This window comes from Medicago sativa, chromosome 4 (genome assembly GCF_051527215.1).
Source record: "Medicago sativa cultivar Bolivia chromosome 4, Bolivia_mono, whole genome shotgun sequence".
In the NCBI taxonomy this organism is placed as follows: domain Eukaryota; kingdom Viridiplantae; phylum Streptophyta; class Magnoliopsida; order Fabales; family Fabaceae; genus Medicago; species Medicago sativa.
In genome coordinates this window covers 7,872,306-7,890,623 of record NC_140752.1, presented here as the reverse complement: position 1 = coordinate 7,890,623, position 18,318 = coordinate 7,872,306, and the positions used below count along the sequence as shown (strand labels likewise).

At 33.1% G+C, this 18,318-nt stretch overlaps 1 protein-coding gene and 1 pseudogene across 1 annotated transcript; one reads left to right on the top strand and one right to left on the bottom strand.

Annotated features, from left to right (window-relative positions):
- Positions 1–5,695: 5,695 nt before the first annotated feature.
- On the bottom strand, positions 5,696–11,183 carry LOC146925960 (uncharacterized; annotated as a pseudogene).
- A 1,328-nt stretch (positions 11,184–12,511) lies between these two features.
- On the top strand, positions 12,512–15,620 carry LOC146925959 (uncharacterized). Its single transcript, XM_085758393.1, has 2 exons — positions 12,512–12,788; positions 15,356–15,620. Exons 1-2 carry the CDS (start codon positions 12,572–12,574, stop codon positions 15,493–15,495), a joined length of 357 nt encoding a protein of 118 aa, XP_085614519.1. The 5' UTR covers positions 12,512–12,571; the 3' UTR covers positions 15,496–15,620.
- The last annotated feature ends 2,698 nt before the right edge of the window (positions 15,621–18,318 follow it).

Here is an 18,318-nt window from a genome sequence, read left to right as displayed (position 1 = left end):
ATTTCTCCGAACGTTGAATTATCAGAGTTCTTTCGTTAAAAATCAAAACTAACAAAAAAAACTTATTTTTGCTTTCTTTTTTTTACAAATATGATTTTTACTTTTAACGTATATCATTTATTGTTTTAACCAAATGTTTTGTATTTTGTAGTATCTTTTTTTTCCCACATTTTTCTTCTTTTTCATATTTGAGCAATTCCTTAAAAAAAAAAATATATATGTTTCTTTGTCACCACTCTCTTGTTCTTCTTGTTTTGTATTCATGTAAGCATTTTTGTCTAGAGTTTTACTTTTTCCACCCTATGTCTTTCCTCGCGCGTCCTATTTTTTTTTTTCAATTTTACCCTCGGTACCTTCCGGATTATATAATCCGGATTGCACCAGTACACAGAACTGACACAGATTTGCATGTCATTCTGGTTTTTATCATTGTTTTTCAATAAATCATTATATATGTATGTATAAAAGACAATTAACTTAAATATTATATCAAAAAATGATTTGATATATATATATATATATATATATATATATATATATATATATCATTATACCAAAAAAGAGTTGAATTTATATCATTACACATTTCACCTAATGATATACATTTCAACTAAACTAATGATATACATATATATATATATATATATGTATATATATATATATATATGTATATATATATATATATATATATATGTATATATATATATATATCTAATCTATGGCGCCGAAAGATCAATGGGATTATCATCCACTTCAACCTTCACACCAGGACCAGGACCAACCATCTCATCGAGATCAAGATTTTCAATAATGTACAATTTTTCGTCATCTTCTATCACCGCTACGCCCGCCGCCCGACTTAACTCATTATAATCTGTCATCCGGCTGACATATCTATCAGGCCAGGTGTCTGCATCCTCTCGATGGTATCGTCTCCATAGAGCGGAAGTGGGACACTCGCATTTCACCGAACCAGCTATCTCGCGCCGACTCTTTCTCTTGTACTCGGTGTATGAACCTCCCCTTTCACATATCAAAGTAACAAATGTGCTTCTTCCATTGCCACCGTTATCGGATTTACCAATAACAGTGGAAAAACTGAGCTTCCTAGCTTTGTCTCGAACCCACTCCAACAAATCATTTCGTGTTGCAAACTTGTGTGTAGTGGTAAAATATTCTAGATGATCAATACAAACAACAGGAATATGAGGAGGAGCATCCTCTACTTTCGCATCGCCTAAAGAAATTTCAAGTTTCGGTGGTGGTGGTGGGGGATTCTTGGATTTGGCAATTTCAGAATCATGCACATCCTCAAGTAAAAGAACCGGCAACACAATAGGATGTTCAATCTCAGCTAGATCATCATTTGGGAGATGATCTAATTGGAGATTAAGACTCCTCAATTGGAGATGATCTAATTGCTAAAAATAAAATGATCTTGTTAACTTGTACCTTAAAGATATAAGATGAAAAACAAAATGTAAAATTTAATTTTAGAAATTGTGCATTTATAACTTTAAAAGGTAAAAAAATTATCTTTTCAATGAAATATTTATTTTTTAATTTTATTTTAAGATTTTAAGGGCACATGTTATCATATTTTAAAATAAAACTAATAAAAAAAATAGGATAAATTACACCGTATGTCCTCTAAGTTATTTAATTATCAAATGATGGTCTTTAAGTTTTTTTCATACCGCTTAAGTCTTTTAAATTATTTAACTGTAATAAATTAGTCATTTAAGTATTTTTCGTAACAATTAGATCCTTTAAGTTATTTAATTGTAACTTTTAGACCCTGAATAACTTACATTTTTAAGTCTGAAATCCCTCAAATTGTTATGGCTAAATAACTTAAAGAACGTAACTGGTACCAAGCTCAAAATTTAAGACCCCTTTGAGGATGGTCTTAAGACACTTGTTAGCAAGACCCAATAATAAATGCTTTCATTTGTATCTCTGGTAGCATTGTCATAATTATATAAATGATTAATTATTTTAAATTGACCATGTAATATTCACAAGTCTAGAGAATGATCCTCAAAAAATAAAAATAGAGGTTGAAATTTTGACCCCTTTGAACCCAATGATTTTCTGTATGCATGTTTAGAACGTTAAAATATGGCTTTCCACAATAAAAATTGGAATTTTTCAACAAGGGAATAATTAATTATGCATTTTTAAAGCGCCAAAAACACAAAAATCGAAACAACAGAAATCTCAATCTAAAAATCAATTTTTTAGCCAATTCTTTGCAGTGTCATGTATAAAAATACATAGAAAAAATCAGAAAAGTTTCATAGCATTTCAAAGATGCCTCGATTTAGTTTGATTTTTCAACCAAAACGTGCAAAATTACAATTTTGTTCTGAGTGATGTCAAATTTTGTTTTTGAATTTTGTAGGCAATGTAAGAAGATCATAAGAACATTCACCATAAAATTTTGTTTTTTTAAATCAGGTACGAATTAATTATGAATTGTTTATGAAATTCATAATTATGCATAAGGAAAATTCATACTGAATCATTCTCTTGTTAAAAAATCTATTTTTTTGTGGAAAGACATATTTTAACATTTTAAACATGCCTGCAAAAAATCATGAATTTTTTTAACCTCTAAGTTGCTTTTCTAGACTTCGTGTTTATTAAAGGGTTAAAAATAAAAAGAACTTCAAATTACACGGATAGAATACGTGTTTTTATTTTTACAGAATCATTTTTCAGTAATAGTAATTAATTGTCGTTAAGGTATTTTTAATAGTTTAGTGTGTCTTGAGCAATTCATAGGTGCCTAAAGAACAATTTTCATTTTCGGACTGAGTGCTAAATAGTTCAAGCCTATATTTTATTAGGCCATTCTTGTTTTGTTTTGTGAAATTTTTTTCATATACTCCTACATTTATATCTTCCTCCTACAAACCATAAAAATTTCAATTTTAACCTTTTGTCATTTTACTTCACTCCTGCAAAATATTTTCAACATTTAAAAAGTTTTCTAAAATTGAACAAATTTCTTGAAAACTTGTGAAAAGATTTTCGGTATTTTAGCCATGGCTAAAATGAAGTTTAGATCACAAAAGTTTAAAGCGGAACGTTTTGGAAAAGTTTTCAAGACGGTAAATAAAATTGGGTTTAAATTTTCCATCACAAAATCAACACCCCGTCTTAATTTTTTTTCATCCTTTTCATTTCTTCAATTTCACGAGCAAATGCACTTTCTGGTTCAGGTAACATACTAGATCAGCAATTAAGGCTACTATAAAAAATGAAATTTTGCTTCAATTCTCACATTTATTTATTAAAAGGGACCAACCTATTAACATGGATGTATCTATATACTCTATTAAAAATGATGCCATATGAATTTTCCATTTTACTTCTAGGAGGGGCATTTTTGTAATTGCCTAATTGATGGATTTGGTGCTTGCCACCTCACATATTTTATGCCATATTTCCCATTTTGCCCCTCCCAATTTTTTTTTAATTATTTTCTAATTTTTAATAACTTTTAACTATTTTTCAATTTTTTCTCCCAAATTCAGTTGCTTCTACATTGTCGTTGTGAGAGATTAAGGTATCGTTTGACCTGGCGTTTTTCCAACTTCTCTACATTTTTAAGAAGTTAGGCCAAACACAATATCAATTAAATACTTATTAAAAAAAGTAATTTTTTTAATGCATAAAATTGAATGGAATGAACTTTGGCCAAAAGATGTGGAAAAATCTTCCTTTGTTATGTGGAGTATAGTAGAGGTCATGATGATTGAATTTTAGCTCATGGTAAGATTTTGACACAATTGTTATTTTAGCTTATGGTACTGTAGTTGAAAAAAAATTGATGCATGTAGGTTATTTTAGTTTTTGTGAGTAATCCTAAATTTGTAACAGTTTTCATATTTGTTTTATTCTTTCCTATATCATTGAGCCGTACGAAAGTTGGTTGATGTAAATTTGTTTTGGTCATATCATTGAGGTACAGAAAGTTGATGATGCAAAAATTTGTGCATTTAAGATCAGGTTGATTTGATGATACATAAATTGATCACATAGAAATATGTTAGCTTCTTTTGATATCAGAATGAACAAAGAGAATAAGATTAAATGATGTATTATTGTATTTCTATATAGGAATTTCAATGTCGATGGATTATGACTACATTAAGGATCTCAAAAATGATTTGGACATTTGGAAAATAGGATTTGGAGTGCTGGATTCTTGGATTGTGACTGATAGTAATGAGAATCAACATATGAAGCTCATTATTTGTGATGCAAAGGTTAGATGAGTTAGTTAAGATTTATTGTAATTTCCTTTATGATTTATCAATGTTACTTATTAATGTACATTTTGATTTATTTATATTTTTTGGTTTCTTTCTCGGATTTAGGATGATCGAGTTCATGTAATAATTTGATATAGAGAATTGAAGCATTGGAAGGCTTTGATCGAAGAAAACAAGACTTATACTTTGTATAATTGTCATGTGTTTGATAATGACATTGCATTTAATCCCTTTAAGGTTGTTTTTGGTTCTGGTACAAAGGTGCAGAAGTATGACAAGTTAACTAACGTTCTTACTCGTGAATTTCGTTTTAAGTCATTTAAGGAAATTCATTACCTTCAAAGCTGCTACTCACAACTCTTCAATGTTCCTTAAGCTCAATTCAATCTTTAGTCGTAGCGTTGGCCGTAGAAAGAGACTTTGAACAATGGAAATTGGGTCCGAATGTCAGACTCGTCGCTATGTTATATTGTGTAATAATCTCAATCTTAATTTTTTTTTGAGAGAATCTCAATCTTAATTAAATTCATAACTTAATTATTTTAAAAAAATTGACAAACTTCATTATTTTTTTCTATATATAATATTTTGTTATCTCTCAAATCATGACTGATCATAGCAACTAAATTATTGTGATGATAGGGAATAATGGTGACTGGTGTGGCATATTACTTACAAGCATGGGTAATAGAAAAGAGATGACCAGTGTTTCTTGCCATGTCAACACCATTAGCTCTGATCAATGATCATGACTATGTTCTCCTCAGCAATTCTCCTTGGCGAGATACTAAGTTTGGGAAGGTAATTTCGTTCATTAGTTAATAAAATATTATCATTTGATTTGAAGTTTTAATTTTTGTCTCTTTTTTTAAATTAAATTTGTTTCATTAATTATGTGATTGCTTTTGTGTTATTTGAGCAGCCTTTTAGGTAGCTGCGGTTTGGTTCTAGGATTGTACTTTGTGCTGTGGGGAAAGAGTAGAGAGCAAATGCCAAAAGCTTCCTTAGACATAGAGCAAGCTTCGTGTTTTGATATCACTCGTTTTCCTCTTTATCATTTTAAGCTTCTTTATTGAAGGTGTGAACTAGACACGAGGGGTGCATAGTGTATATTCTCATTCCATGTCCAAAAATTCTTGTCACTCCAATGATTTACGAACTTTTTAACAAGCGTGTGGCATAATAGTTGACGATGAAGGCTTGTGTGGTCAATTTAGACAACATTTAAGCATACACTCAAAAAAGTGAACATATAAAAGAATTAAATGATGTTCAACTTTATGTGTATGTATCCAAATACTTTTTATTTGAAGTTGTGACCAACCAAATATATCTCATAGTTGAAGATGGTGATAATAATAATATAAATAAAATAGATTACATAAACCAAGTTTCTTAAAATACGAAAGATGCTTCAAACAGATTACCCTAAACCATAATATAAAATAAAATAAAAAGAGATTACATAAACCTAAATAGCTAAATTATTTATTTGAGTCTAATTAGACTCTCTAACAGATTACCCTAAACCATAATATAAAATAAAATAAAATAAAAAGAGATTACATAAACCTTCAAACTTGGCGAAGCACTTTTTTGAGGTAAGAGTTCTCGCTTCTCTTTTTTTCCATCTTCTTAGAGATATATGCTACAACCCAAGTAATGGCACTTGATGCATGGCACATAAAAATAAGAAATAAAACACAAATCTAACTCATCATAAGGTTGCAAATAAATCCGTAAGTTTTATGATAAATAGTTTTATGAGAAAGACGATATGATGGAATAGTAGGGATGATCATAGTCACAACAAGTACATAGGAATAAGCAAATGTGGTGAGAACAGTCCACATTCCGAAAGACAGTAACCATATGATTAGTCGGTGTTCCAGTCTAATTCCACTGACCAGAATTAGACACACCATTAGTGAAGCAAAAAAACATAGTGAGATGGTAGCGAAGAACGGAAAAAATAGATCGGGCTTTACACCAGCCATTATGGCTTGACCCGACATATGTGATATTCATTCACAAATGTGCAAATTTTGCTATTTTTCTCTAGCGGTAACAACCCACCAAGGGGGTTTATCAAACTTTGATAAGAAACAATAGCAATGACAGTGGCTACCACACTAAGCATGCCTCGCATGTTTTCGATCCATTTTTCTTTATCTGTATAGGCCCATATACCAAAAATACCCAGTATCTTTCTCAAAAATAAACCAAACATAATATACCAAAAATACCCAGTATCTTTCTCCAAAATAAACCAAACATACCTAGTAGCATTCTTCTCCAAGATCGACCACCATCCTCCGACTGACCAATAATATCTCGTATTGTCGGCAAACGGGAACCGCCACCAAAACCGGTTCAGCTTGAATTTCTACGTTGGGCATTTTGGAGAACTGATAAGTGAGAACGAGAAAGAAAGGCTTGGGAGTGAGAGAGAAAGGTTTGGGAGTGATAAGTGAGAAAGAGAGAGAAAGGTTAAATCTTAAAAATGGACGGCTCAACTTGTTGGACTATGATGGTGTGGACTAGGAGGATGCGTGTGGGCCAATGGACAGTTCACGAGATTAATTTTAACTCCAGAGGTTTATGGATTGTACTCCCTCCATCCTACGATAAAATACCTATTTAAAAATATGCACTGTTTAACTATTCTTTATTAATGATAAAATCTATATATAGCTCGCATATAGCTAGAAGTAATACAAAGTAATTTTGGCATTGAATAGACAAATAGAATGTTGTTGTCAATACTACATAAGAGGAATGCTTGCTAAAATGGTTGAAAAGAGCAAGAGTTATGAGCTGGATTATTCTAGTACTAGGTATTTTGAAGTGGAATTTGGTATTGGTCACATCACATGGGATGTAACTAACGAACAACCAGGGTCGGCCTAAGGGGGATGCCACTAAAGCAAGGGCTTTAGGCCCCCGATTTTTTTTAGGCCTCATATTCCTATCAATCTAATTCGATGTTGGTTGTTTTAAATATATTAAGACAATCAAAGTTTGTAAAAGTAAAAAATTAATTTATATTTGTATTATTTCAATATTATTTTGTTATTTTAATATTTCTAACAATTGGTAAATAATGTCTATATTAAATATTATTTTCAACACACACGCACGCGCACGAGGTCACGCACTAACGAAGTTGATTATAGCGAAAGAGGATATACTCTCACAATATGACAAGCCAAAGTTTGATTTCTAGCTGACAAAATACTCATTTATTTAATTTCTGACACACATCATATAGAATTACTTTCAATTGAAGGAACTTATGGAATTCTTTTCTTAATTTTGTCTTATTCTATCTAAACGCATATAAAAGGTCTCTGGTTAAATTTCGCTTTAGGCCTTAGAATACATTAGGCCGGCCTTGCGAACAACCCCAAATCTCAAATATCTTTTATTTCTTTTTATTTATCTCTCTGTTATTTCATCAATTTGTATAATCTTTATTCAAGAGGTTAAAATAAAATATATTAATCAAACTGCTATGTTTTCTCAACACAATAAGTGTCATAAAAAGACTTGGAAGAAGTTTAAACAATTTCAACATAATATGAAATAAATCACATGACTAAAAAGAAATGAAAACAAACTAAGAAACTACTTCCAAATATATAAGAGAATAAGTCATAAAAAATGATAATTGAAGACAAAAGTAACATCACTTTCGACCATAAAAAAAAATTCAAGTTTAATTTTGTTAAGTAAATGTTGTAAAGTTTCCTTCTTGTGCTATAAAAAATTAAAAATTAGTATTTCTTTCTTTCTAAATAACTCAAACACATGAAACCTAGATTAAATGCAAACTCGAACTTATATTCGTTGAGAATCCTCCTAAATTTTTATCAAACTTTGATAAGAAAAAATAGCAATGACAGTGGCTACCACACTAAGCATGCCTCACATGTTTTTGATCCATTTTTCTTTATCTGTATAGGCCCATATACCAAAAATACCCAGTATCTTTCTCAAAAATAAACCAAACATAATATACCAAAAATACCTAGTATCTTTCTCAAAAATAAACCAAACTCACTGTAACATCCCAGACTGCTTACAGGATTGCCGACTAACCCCACAAACCAACACGAGTCTTTTCAGCATGCTTTGTCCTCACTCACATGCTTACCGGGAAACTTCCCGGTAGGTCACCCATCCTAGTACTACTCCAAGCCAAGCACGCTTAACTGTGGAGTTCCTATGGATTGAGCTCCCGAAAAGAAGATGCATCTTGTTGATATGGGTAGTACCTAACAATTCTTATAAGCCTTCCTTCAACCATGTAGTCTCATACCTACACGGCCTCCGGATCCCTCTCATTCCGATGTGTTTCGGTTCCTAGTATTGTCGTGGGGGTCCCTTGCGGCTTAAACTGTTCCCCTTAGGTCGGGAACCTTTCGTATCCACTTAGCGGGATATCGAAAGCCACGACGTGGGTGTTACATGCCCACCAGCTTCCGCCTGGTTCGTCCCCGAACCACACCGTACTGGGAGAGGTCTGCTCTGATACCAAGTGTAACATCCCAGACTGCTTACAGGATTGCCGACTAACCCCACAAACCAACACGAGTCTTTTCAGCATGCTTTGTCCTCACTCACATGCTTACCGGGAAACTTCCCGGTAGGTCACCCATCCTAGTACTACTCCAAGCCAAGCACGCTTAACTGTGGAGTTCCTATGGATTGAGCTCCCGAAAAGAAGATGCATCTTGTTGATATGGGTAGTACCTAACAATTCTTATAAGCCTTCCTTCAACCATGTAGTCCCATACCTACACGGCCTCCGGATCCCTCTCATTCCGATGTGTTTCGGTTCCTACTATTGTCGTGGGGGTCCCTTGCGGCTTAAACCGTTCCCCTTAGGTCGGGAACCTTTCGTATCCACCTAGCGGGATATCGAAAGCCACGACGTGGGTGTTACACTCACCTAGTAGTATTCTTCTTCAAGATCGACCACCATCCTCCGGCTGACCAATAATAGCTCATATTGTTGGCAAACGGGAACTGCCACAAACGACCGGTTCAGCTTGAATTTTTACGTTGGGCATTTTGGAGAACTGATAAGTGAGAACAAGTGAGAAAGGTTTGGGAGTGAGAGAAAAGGTTTGGGAGTGAGAGAGAACTGATAAGTGAGAACGAAAGAGAGGTTAAATCTTAAAAATGGACAACTCAACTTGTTGGACTATGATGGTGTGGACTAGGAGGATGCGTGTGGGCCAATGGACAGCTCACTAGATTAATTTTAACTCCAGAGGGTTATGGATTGTACTCACTCCATCCTACAATAAATTACCTATTTAAAAATATGCACTGTTGAACTATTCTTTATTAATGTTAAAATCTATATATAGCTCGCATATAGCTAGAAGTAATATAAAGTAATTTTGGCATTGAATAGACAAATAGAATGTTGTTGTCAATACTACATAAGAGGAATGCTTGCTAAAATGGTTGAAAAGAGCAAGAGTTATGAGCTGGATTATTCTAGTACTAGGTATTTTGAAGTGGAATTTGGTATTGGTCACATCACATGGGATGTAACTATCGAACAACCAGGGTCGACCTAAGGGGGATGCCACTAAAGCAAGGGCTTTAGGCCCCCGATTTTTTTAGGCCTCATATTCCTATCAATCTAATTCGATGTTGGTTGTTTTAAATATATTAAGACAATCAAAGTTTGTAAAAGTAAAAAAATAATTTATATTTGTATTATTTCAATATTATTTTGTTATTTTAAAATTTCTAACAATTGGTAAATAATGTCTATATTAAATATTATTTTCAACACACACGCGCGCGCACGCGCGCGTGCGTACACACATATATTAAAAAGGTCACGCACTAACGAAGTTGATTAAAGCGAAAGAGGATATACTCTCACAATATGACAAACCAAAGTTTGATTTCTAGCTGACAAAATACTCATTTATTTAATTTCTGACATCATATAGAATTACTTTCGATTGAAGGAACTTATGGAATTCTTTTCTTAATTTTGTCTTATTCTATCTAAACGCATATAAAAGGTCTCTGGTTACATTTCACTTTAGGCCTTAAAATACATTATGCCGGCCTTGCGAACAACCCCAAATCTCAAATATCTTTTATTTCTTTTTATTTTCGCTCTTCTCTCTCAATCGTTGCTCTTCTCCTCTCTCAATCGCTGATTTCGCAACTTTTCTTCATCCTCATCGCCTTCAATTTCGGCCCCTTCGCCGAAAACCACCGATGTGGCTTTGAAGTCGGTGACTGATCCATAGACACATCCAACTAATCATAAGCCTCGTAGGTTATATGATGGTAATGATGTGATGGAATATGAGGGATGGTCATTATTGTAGCAGCTACAAAGCAAAATGTAAATGTTGTCAGAACTATCCACATTCTGAAAGAAAGTGTCCATATGATCACTCTGTGCTCCACTCTTATACCACTGAGCAGAATAAGATTTACCATCGAAGAAGCAAAAAAACATAGTGCGGTCGAAACAGTGTAAGGAAAAAACAAATTGGGGTTTACCGCTCCCATAATGGCCTGGCCGGAACATATCTCATATTCACCCACAAATCTGCAAATGCTGCTATGGTTCTCAAACGGTAACAACCCGCCAATGGGGTTTGTCAAACTCTGAAACGAAATGGTAGCAATGACCGTTGCTACGACACTAAGCTAGCCTCTCATGTTTTCTATCCACTTTTCTTTGTCCGTATAGGCAAACACAACAAAAACACCCAATATCTTCCTCAAGAATAAACCAAGAATTCCTATTATTTTTTTCCAATGTCCACCACCATCCTCTGGTTGATGGATGACATCTCTTATTGTTGGAAAACCGGAACCGCCACCTTCAGGTTGAATTTCTGGGTTTGGCATTTTGGAGAATCCAGTGGTGGTAGTGGTGTGTGAGATCTGGTGATGGTGATGTGATTTGAGAAGAAAGTTAAGGTGTAGATGTTTGGCAAGTGCACCAAATACTATCGAAGCAGTAAAAATATCGATCCCACAAGGACTGTTTTTAATCTCAATAATTCAATCACATTGTAAATTAGGATGTATAAAAGTTATTTTGGGTTGCCCAGGCAGTTGGTTGGTTTGATTGCATAAAAGTAACTACAAAAAATAAAGTTCGTTTTTAAGAATAAGAGAAAGATGAGTTTAGGTCTTTCGAATCATCTATGTTCCTCTAATTGGTATACTGCACCTATTCTTATGAATGATTTTCTAGTCCCACGATAGTTAACAAAATAGTCCTAATCAATCCCTTGAGTTAGGACCCTCAAAGAATCGCTAGAGGAAGGATGACCACTATAGGGACAAACACCTTTGTTAGAGCAGACGTTTGGGCAAGACCTCTCAAAGCTTGGACCTTCCTTTCTTGTTCTAATCTTTGTATACAATGTAACAATGAATTCTTCTTCACATGAGGGGGTAGAAGACGACGAGTAGCAAACTTGGTTCTCTTCTTCTTAACATATGCATATGTGTCCTATCATATAGCTTGAAGACAAACATACTGAAACACTAAAAAACAGACAAAAATTAGCATCTCTGAATTCCGTATGGATTATAGAAACTAAAATGATGGTGATTCCTTTTCGGAATATATAAACTAAAATGTGTACTACTTTCTTGCGTAGTTGTGCGGAATATCTCCAATTCAAAGGATTTGACCAAACTTGGTTGAAAATAGACACAATGAGATGAGATTCGGATTTGTGTTTTTTTTTTTTTGTTTGGAAGTTCTTAGGCTAAATTTTGAAAATGGAAAATAAGAAAAAGTGGTTAAGCACGACATATATATTGGTTCAAATAGTATAATCTAAAACAAGTTTCTAAGATTCAAATCATATAGCTTTTAAGGGGACAAAATTGGAAATATGGAGGGCCCACAAGAAACATTAATGTGAGATAAGAAATTCTCTATTCAACTTAACCATAAAACACCAACCAAACCATCAAGTTTATGTGGTTAATGAACTCCAATAACCGACAAATTATTCAAGAGAATATGTATTCGATTTTTGATGAAACATCGTACTTGAATTACCTCCTAATCAAATCTTAAATTATCTCTCGTCCTATCAATCGGAGGGTTAACAAATTAAACAAAACCATTAAAACATTACATACAAAAAATAAAATAAAAATACCAATAAAATAAAGAAAGAAGAAAAAAGACAAAAGCAAAATGATTCATACATAAACCAAAGAGAATCTGAGTCATTCATTCATTTTGGTGTTTCAACCTGAAATGCCTCGAAATGGAACTTGTAAATCTTCCACAACGATTCTTCATCTCTTCCACCACTCTCTCTCCTTCTCCTTCTTCTTCACTTTCTCTCTCTAGCCGTTCATTTCAACCGCTCTCTTCTTCCTCCACTTCCCTCCGTCGTCTTCGCTGCCGCGCCGCATCACCAACTCCTCCACCACCACATGACCCCGACCCACCACCGGAAAATGAATCAACTGAACTTCAAGGTAAAATCTTTAATTTCATACTTTAAGTTTCGTTGATTTCGAGTTAATTTTTTCTGTGCATGTTATGTGCATAATCTTAGTTTCTTGTTCTGTTTTGATAATAGCATAATCTTAGTTCCCTTATGTTGTGTGAATCTGTTTATAAACAAGAATTAGAATAGTTTGTGGAATAATATAATTTGACTTTCTTTTGGTTGAATTGAACTTCAAAGGGATAAGACTTAAGAGTTAGGCAAATTCAACTTAAACCACACATAAATATCACTTGGAACTTCTACTAGGACTTGTAATATTCACCCAAGGTAGTAGAAACTAGAAACTCGTGACACTCGTCGTTATAACTTATAACGAGTGAGACGGTAACTTGATTTGTAACGGTTAAATAAAAGGGAAAATGAATACGAGAGTTTTGAAACTCGACTTATATTTGCTTTCTTTTGTTTTGGTTACACCGACACCGATTAGGTCACTGTCTCACCCATGAGAACAAGGATGTCTATGAGCTTTTATTTTCAAAGGATGACATCGGTCGTCTTGATATTCGAGTGATTTCAAGTAATGATTCATGATAAACCATTTATTAGTTATCAAAATGGTCCATAGTAGAACCCGCTTAAGAATTAAGATAAAGTTAGAGGTGGAGTTTGGTTTAGGTCCATTGTGTTGCTATATAGAGGCTCTATAGCGGTAATGCATAGCGGAATTTGAACAAATCGTGTTTGTTCTGTGCTACGCTATTTAGTAGAAAGTATTGAGAAATAGCGACTATAACAGCGCTAAGCACGGTTGTGTAGCGGAATTTGAACAAACTGCTATTTTGTGCGATCTGCAATTGACAACATTGGGTCCATGGAATGGAATAATTTTGAATTATTATGATGTTATGTTGGTTGTAAAATGTTTTTTGTTCGTAAATCTTATTTTTGTACCTTTTCTAAGGATTTGGAAACAGGAAACAAACTGAAACTGTTAACAGATATAGGGTATATAAATGGAAAACCATTTTATCAAAGGAACTAAATGTCTGATTTCAGAAAATGTTTCCTGTTTCCATTGTTTGTTTTCACTTTAATTACAAAATTTCTTTCAAAAAAAAAAAAAAAAAAATTAATTGCAAAATTGTCGCTTGTTTTCACTTTAGTGGAAAACTGTGTTAACATTGGTCAAATATTTGAAAATGAACTCTTAGTTTTTTAAGGATATGTTTGGGTTGGTGGTATTGGGTGGAATGGAGTGAAATGATAAAAATTATATAACATCCATTTCAAAAAATCTAACTAGCTTATTCAACTTATACCACCAATCCAAACATAAATGGAAAATGTTTGATCATGTGATAATTTTTTTTTTTATCATGTGATAATTGTCACCGTCTTAAGAAATGCCACAACATTATTTGCGCTTATGTGTCACGCCGTGACCATCATGTTTGACATTCAGTGATATTACATTAATTGTCAAATTTGTTGCCTTATTTTGTATTTTGCAAGATATATTTTCTACTGTAGAATGTAGATTTTATTGAAGGCTTTTATTTACTTTCCCGAGAATAAGTTTTAAAAGTTCTCAAGAAAAAAACAAAAGAATAGGTTGAAAAAAGTCCATACAATGCTTGTTATTTTCTGAGAATAAGTCTCTGGCTCATAAAAGGATACTCTAATTCATTATGGAAAACGATTGACAGTTTTCGAAAGTGAACAGCCAACTTGCCACATCTGTCATTACAAAAACCCAAACTAGCCAAGACAAAGTCACTTTATGATGCAATTTTATTTTAGTTGAAACGATCTTTGGTTAGTGTTGTCAATTGTGAATCACATAAGTAGTAGTTTCTTTCTTCAAATGCTCCAGTGCTATACCGCCTCGGTAGCTGCTATTTGACAAACTTTGTACTAAGCAGCCTATTGCGTAACAATAGCGACTTTTCAAATTCTGCTACACTGTAGTCTTTTTTGGACAACACCATTCTTGTCAGGTGTAGTATAGAATTATTTAGATATAGTTTGTTTTTCATTGTGCTCTTATAAAAATCACATTATGTTTAGTCAACTTCATTTGCATTTTGTTGACTGTTGATCTTTTATTCTTGTTGGATTTTGTATTCTAGCCTCGGGACATGCATACTATATGCATTCGTTAAAAATTGTTTATCTGCATAACTCCTTCGTTTTTATTCAATACCACAATGTCCTTGGATAATTATTGAGTAAAACGATACCCTTATTTTGATATAAATCTAGTCCTTTGAATTATCACTTTCTTTTTTATTCGGTCCCTGAACTATCGAAATGTAATAAATAATCCAAAACTATTCCCTCTTTAATTGTAAAGTTAACTGAGGGACTAACAAGATGATTTGAAAATAGCGTAAGGACTATTTATGATATTTTTCTAAATCAGGGACCAAATAGGAGAGAGAATAATAGGTAAGCGACCAAATTGAAGATTTACACTTGAATATACACATACACAGTTTCTATCTGTTAGGCTTTAGTGTGGTGTTTATGCTTCTATAGCAAGGTGTAACTTTCGGTATTTGACAAGATCTTTTTTCTTTTGAGGAGCAGGTGTTGCTGCATCCTTATCAAAATTTCAAGATAGAGTACAGATCTTCTTCGCTGTTCTTTTCTGGATGACTCTATTCTTTTGGGCTTCCGCATGGGATGGGAGGAATAGACCAAACAAGGGATCAAAATATAGAAAATAAAATAGTAAGCATTTAGTTTGTGTATATATTGAATTATTATTTATAAGTTAGGGGGATAAAATTACAAAGCAAAGGAAAAATAATTGAAATTATTATGTTGAATGAATGTACTGTTTCTCCATAAATTTTCTTGTCTAAAATTACTCGTGAAGAGGTAGTTTATGAATATCAATATATGGTTGGTCCGAGTGGATAGAGACTCAGGCACCTTAAGCAAGTTGTCGGTGGCTCTATCTTTCCCAAACACAAGGTTTCTAATGGAATTATACTCAATGGCCCCTCCATGATAATCGTCCTCTTAGTATAACTACCTTTCCTGTCTAGCATCTTGGCCATATCAGCGATTGTAATCTATTGATGCTCTCTATTTGGGCCATTTGATTGTCTAAGGCCCAAACCAATAGGTACAAGTTAAGCACGTTTTCGTTGAAGCATTTTAACATTATCGAAGTTGTTTATGTAAAATGTTCTATTTGTTCTCGTATAGCTGTGATGAAAGAGTAAAATTAAGGTTTCTGTTGTATATTGTTTTAACAGCAACCCTGAAAAATTGGTTGAATTTCTCTCCCTTGTGTGTATTTAAAGTGATATGTTTGCTTTTGTAGTCTCCAAAATTTAATTCAAAGTTCAATCCAAGCCTCAGGTTTCAGTGACTGATCTTGTCGTCCATTTTGATCACAACTTGTTCGAATAGCTTCCAAAATTTAGTCAAGAGTAACATGTTTTAGACTATCTGTGTATAGTTATCGAACTCTTCTGCATATGTGTCGAGTGTCGACTATCTGTGTATAGTTATTGAACTCTTCTGAATTTGTGTCTCTTCTCATTTGAATGGCAATGTACTGGTGTTTTCTTTCATAGTAATCATATTTTCAAGTTTGTCTTAAACCATGAAAGCCTGATAATTGAATGGTTGACTGGTATGTTGAAAAGTTGAAACTCAGTATTTTGTGAAAATATATTTTTCTTTGCTTTGTTTTTGGTTTGCCTGAGTTAGCAGATAAAAGTAAGTAAGTGCATTATTTTTTGAGTGAACATAATTAATTTATCTTATACTTCGAACAAAACACAGTTCAATTATTCACATTGGACGGCGATCAACTGCTCAAAGCTTTCATCTATCTTCTATTTTCTTCTATATTTTTATAAGAAAAGAAACTACTACTGGTTACTAAGATGTAAGTTGTAGTATTCAGCTTTCGTAAAACAGACTCAAGGTTAGGTTTTTAGGTTGACATGTAAATGTAGTATTCATTGTTTAGAGTTTTATACAGTTGTTTACAAGAGCCTTCAAACACTAATGTGGACACTTTTTTCAGCCGAAATTTGAACCTTGGTTTTTGGCCAAGCCAACGACTTTAGGTTGTAGATTGCTTGTGTGTTTGTCTTTTACTTTTTAGGTTTTTCTCTTATAATCGTAGGTGAGCAACCATTATGTTTTCACTTTATCATTTTAATGTTTTGGTTTTCGTGCAAATACGTTTTCGTGCTAATATTTACTTTTTTCTCGTAAGTTGTCATACAAATAGTTGTTCAAATAATATACTTCAATTACTTATGGAGGGAGTATTCAATATTGACTTTTTATGATCCAACCCAAATTAATAGTATTATTAAGGTTATGATTGAAAAAAAAATGCATTTAGTAATTTGAAAATGAGTTTTTATTCGAACACATTTTTTCTCAACGAGTGCTTATAATTAAAGACGAGAGAGCATTGACAATGATGAGTTAGGTGTGTTAATTATCTTTGTTCAAATGGCTTCTTCCGATTATGTTATCTAATTGTTACTTTATTAAACGATTAATACAATGCTAAAATTCTAGACAAAAAATATTATAGTTTTACTCACAATTAGGTGTGTTAATTATCTTTGTTCAAATGGCTTCTTCCGATTATGTTATCTAATTGTTACTTTATTAAACGATTAATACAATGCTAAAATTCTAGACAAAAAATATTATAGTTTTACTCACAATATCTCTCTATATCCATGAAGGTCAATTTCATAGTGTATAATTGAGACAAGTCTTGCATCGTACACACTTATTTCTATCATTAGATTAATAAGTTTCATAATTGGATCAAATTAATTTGGTGGGACATTAATCTAAGGAAAATAGTAGAAAACAAATTTGTGTACGATGAAACACTAATTTTCTTGTGTACATGTCATTCGTGAATCTTGAAAGTACACATGCTTGATTGAGCAATGTTATTTGAACAACCATTTCTTGTGACAACCTTTTGGACAACTAAATTATACAAAGAAATTTAGGTAGTGACACAAAAATCAAAGCAATAGAGAGAGAAAGTAAAAGGATAATGTGAGTGTGAGAGAGAAAGTTGTCACAAAAGTTGTCAAAAAGTGGTTGTTCAAATATCATTTCTCTTATTAGAATATCACATTAAAATTCAATGGGGACGAGTCAAAAACAAGGTGCTAGATTCTCACCAACATTGCATACCAATGTCCAAATTCTGATCAAGAGAGATACTCATTCAGTATTCGACACCTCACTCATGGAAGAAACTTCTGGATAAAAAGAGAATATCATATTAAACACTTTCTAAGTTCCTTTCCACACTTTTCCACCCTGTAGCAATGGCTGCTTCCTACATTATTAGCAAATGTAACATGACAACAAAATATGCCCATGGTTCCTTGAACTAGGTGTTGCTACATGGTTGGCCTCACTTTTGGAAGGCTAAGGTAAGATGGTGATTGCACATTTGCACTTGTGCTAAACAAATTTGTGACCGTTCAATTTTGCAACTCATAACACAAAAACTGCGGCGTGGTCCCTCCATTTCATGCACT

Bases quoted from the DNA above. Each gene is read 5' to 3' on its own strand.
- LOC146925959 (XM_085758393.1), top strand. From the start codon at position 12,572: ATGGAACTTGTAAATCTTCCACAACGATTCTTCATCTCTTCCACCACT. The intron at 12,789-15,355 runs GTAAAATCTTTA...TTTGAGGAGCAG, and splicing joins TGAATCAACTGAACTTCAAG to GTGTTGCTGCATCCTTATCA.